A 3,716-nucleotide genomic window follows, 5' to 3' on the forward strand; every position below is an offset into this window, starting at 1 on the left:
GGTTTAAGAACAAATACCATACCATGTGACACAATTCTTGAAGGTCTTTGGTTTTAAGAGGTCCCTGAATACTGCCATCACGTCTAATGAACACACCCCCTCCTGGACTTTCATATAACATCTTAGTTTTAACAGCACCAACAGTAATTTTGATAACTTTCAGATTACCTACAAAAAATAAACATATTTAATAATTTTGTCAATAATAAATGAAATTCAAGAAAAAATGGATACTCTATCAACTGTGCTACTGTATAAAGTCAAGTCCTGAAGGGGAAGCAGAAAGTCATACAGCTTTTGCAGCGCCAACACTATTTCCATCCTAGGCCCCAGGCCATATGGCCTGGGCAATGGAAATAACACGCTAATAAGTAGATTCTATTATGGTGTTTGCTGCATGGGCTTTGCTCAAGTGCATGAGTGAATGATAGTACAGTACAGTACCATGCTTATGGGTAGAGATAAAAATGTTATCAATGGTATATCCAATGTCTTTAAATCATATTTGCAGTGGCATTCTACTGTACAAGCTTTAGGAAGTGTAGTTTTTATTAAAATATACTGAATATATTAAATTAAAAATAAATAGGTCTTCATAGTAGAGTACTCACATTGTATTTTATCTTGTACTGGAATGAATGACACCGAGTAGATATTTGGAAGCACAGCAGGTTCTATTCTACGCATGACGCCATCAATGTCCCGTCTAACTTTGTCCTCTGCCTTATGATCTAAAGAAATTCCCTGTACAAAACCTGTTGAGTATATAGTGAATATCATTGCCATGTTCTTTATGTTTTTTATTTATTTATATTTAAATAGGATTTTTATAGCATTAGCACACATGTCCAGAAGAACTGCTCAAGCCCTCTCTTTTGGGTAATGGCACATCATTCCTGATGATGACATAATAAATGTCGAAATATTGAATCCCGACACGATGACGTGCATTTCAATACTTGGAGTATGTATTATACTATCTTATCTGAGATTAATCAGTGGACATTTCGGTACAGTAGAAGGTGAATGAATTAAATACATAAATAAGAATAGCCCCCAGGGTTACTATACATGTACGACAGCTTTTCTGAAGATGACATGTGTGCTATAAATTGTAAATCATATTAAATATTTAAATAACAAGTTTGCAGAATCTCAAAAGCTTCAGATGAGGGCAGTATAATAGAGGAATCAGAGCTAACAAGATCTAATAATCAATCAACTATTAATCAATCAGCCAAGTGTTTCTAGAGCTCCTCATGAGTTCAGTATAATAGAGGCAGTAGAGCTAAAAAAGGTCTATTAATCAATCAGCCAAGTGTTTCTAGAGCTCCTCATGAGTTCAGTATAATAGAGGCAGTAGAGCTAAAAAAGGTTTATTAATCAATTAGCCGAGTGTTTCTACAGCTCCTATAGAGGTAAAAAGAGATATTGTAAAAGTGCCAAACGACATCAGTGGTGCAAGATTTCAACCACTGACATAAATCAACAGGATCTGAACAAACCTTCATCGTCCACACCGATGAGTAGAGTACCTCCACTACTATTCAAGAAAGCACTCATGTACGTCCCAACATCAGTCTTCAGGATATTCTTGAGGTAACTACCACCGCCTCGCTTAAATTCCAATTTGCGAGTCTCATTACCAAGCTGTTGATTTTTCTTTAAGTAGTCTACATTATCAAGTTGATCTGCTATAGAATCAGCATTATTATGTAACTCTAATAAGTTGGCATTATTACTTGCGTCAGTTTTTATGCCCTCGCTCAATTCTTCCTCATTAGATGTTGACTGATGTTTGTTAATTCCCTGGCTGGCACTGTTGATTACAGGTGACTGAACCAGACTTGTGTTGCCTTGGCCATCTGTTCTCTTTTTCTTTCTCCGTCGCTTTTTCTTGTAATTTATCATCTTAATTTCATCATTAAAATTCTGATTATTAATTTCTGCTGCACTAGTTAGCACTGTGCCGACATTTTGTTTTTCATGGCCCGCACGAAAATAGTCTATTCTTAGCTTTCGCCCTTCCTTTATCAATCCTGAAGGAAGCATTGACTGATTAAGGGTCTGCACTGCTAGTTTTTGATAAATTTCATTAGGGACGAAAATGGTTGCAGTGAAACAGTTACAGTGGTATGAAGAGGATATGTTAACATTATCCTTGGTAATGTTAATGCCCAATACATCATTGAAGACATACACGATCATAGAGCACACTTCACATTTACGTCTCACATTATTCAGGTTTCCCATAAACACAGCGCATGGGGCAGCCACTGTAGACATGATGACCGGTAATTCTCATTCATTCCACTTGAAATGAAAAACAAAAGTATTTGTATCAATAACTTGATAAATAGTGATTCAATGAAAAGTGTAAAATGAAATGTATTTTTAACATGAAAGAAGTATAATTTAAAGTTTAACAAGCTGATAATTCACACTGCTGAAATTAACTGGTAATAATTAAGCCTACCTAAGACCTAGCATATTTAGAGCCTAGGGCAAGCCTATTTTTTACATACCAACCTGAGTGATTTGGAATCTGTCATTACACCAGTTAGCTGTGGGAGAGGGGCGTGGTCCAGGGGCAGAACTCACAGTTCCAATCACAAAATCAAAGGTTGGTTGTGACAATGAACGCCCAATGCAAGACCACACACGACTACTAGATTCTACTAAGTGCGTGGTTGGCTTGGTTGCTTTGGTCGGGAAAGAGAAATTTTCTTGGTGAATTGATTTTCAAATGACTCAAGCTACTGTACAGCATGACCGTTAATAAAACCAATTTCTTCTAAATTTTAAATGTATTTTCCCCTGAATTTGTGATAATTCGTTATCACACATATACTTTGCTTGTGCTAAAATGCGTGACAAATTCATGATCACGCATGTTTTTCTGCAAAATGCGTGATTCATCCAAAAAGTCACTTTAAAATGTGGGGAAGTCGCACACGATGTGAGACGGTTGGTAAACTATGTTTTATTTATAAATTATTTTAATAATTAGAGAACGAAACGCATTCATTTCCTTATTTTCTGGATGTTAAATACATTGCCGATGAACTGATTCGCGCTGAAACGGATGGCATTCTTTGCACAACTTTATGACTAGGCCCTAGCTAGCTAGGCTACTAGGCCTAGGCGTAGAGAGAGTACAGTACAGAGAGTGCAATAGTAGGGCCAGCCTAGCGACAGTGAGAGTGTCGTATCGTAAGCAGTGCAGTTGCAGTCCCTGAGGCCTAGCCTAGGCCTAAATCTAAATATACTTACATTATTGGTAATAATGCCTAACCATTTAATGCTGGTCAATGGTCAATTGAATTACGCCATATAGTTACACCGATAACTGTTTTTATGTTTGTAAACGCCATCTCTTTTGATTTTTGTTGAATGTTGGCATGGACAACCAAAGAATATTAACAGAGTCTGCATTTTTCTTCTCAAGTTCTGATTCACGCCATCACCGACAATATGCAAGCATTAATTTGTCTTTACATTTTTACGTTTTATAGGCTAGGCCTACATCTTATTACAGCTTTTAAAAGTATTTGTTAATTTATCTATTTGTTGGTTTAACGTCAGTTTTATTTTTTAAACAACAAAGTTATATAAAAAAATAAATTATATGTGTTTGTACTATATTATGTCTTAGAGTTTATGTTTAAGGTTAAAGGTAATGCGTGACGTCATGAAGATCAGTTTTTTTAATCATG

General features: G+C 36.0%; 1 protein-coding gene across 1 annotated transcript in view; it reads right to left on the reverse strand.

Annotated features, from left to right (window-relative positions):
• LOC117113336 overlaps nucleotides 1-3,454 on the reverse strand; it is a 5,043-nt gene extending 1,589 nt beyond the window's left edge. Inside the window, exons 1-4 of the mRNA XM_033256647.1 lie at nucleotides 3,274-3,454; nucleotides 1,506-2,313; nucleotides 612-755; nucleotides 23-168 (exon numbers count right to left, since the gene is read on the reverse strand). Coding sequence (XP_033112538.1) covers nucleotides 23-168; nucleotides 612-755; nucleotides 1,506-2,286 — 1,071 coding nt within the window. The 5' untranslated portion in view covers nucleotides 2,287-2,313; nucleotides 3,274-3,454. The remainder of the gene's footprint in view (nucleotides 1-22; nucleotides 169-611; nucleotides 756-1,505; nucleotides 2,314-3,273) is intronic.
• Nucleotides 3,455-3,716: the final 262 nt, after the last annotated feature.

The sequence above is a fragment of the Anneissia japonica genome, unplaced genomic scaffold (assembly GCF_011630105.1).
Source record: "Anneissia japonica isolate Jap-2015-1 unplaced genomic scaffold, ASM1163010v1 scaffold287589_len272378_cov178, whole genome shotgun sequence".
NCBI classification, from domain to species: domain Eukaryota; kingdom Metazoa; phylum Echinodermata; class Crinoidea; order Comatulida; family Comatulidae; genus Anneissia; species Anneissia japonica.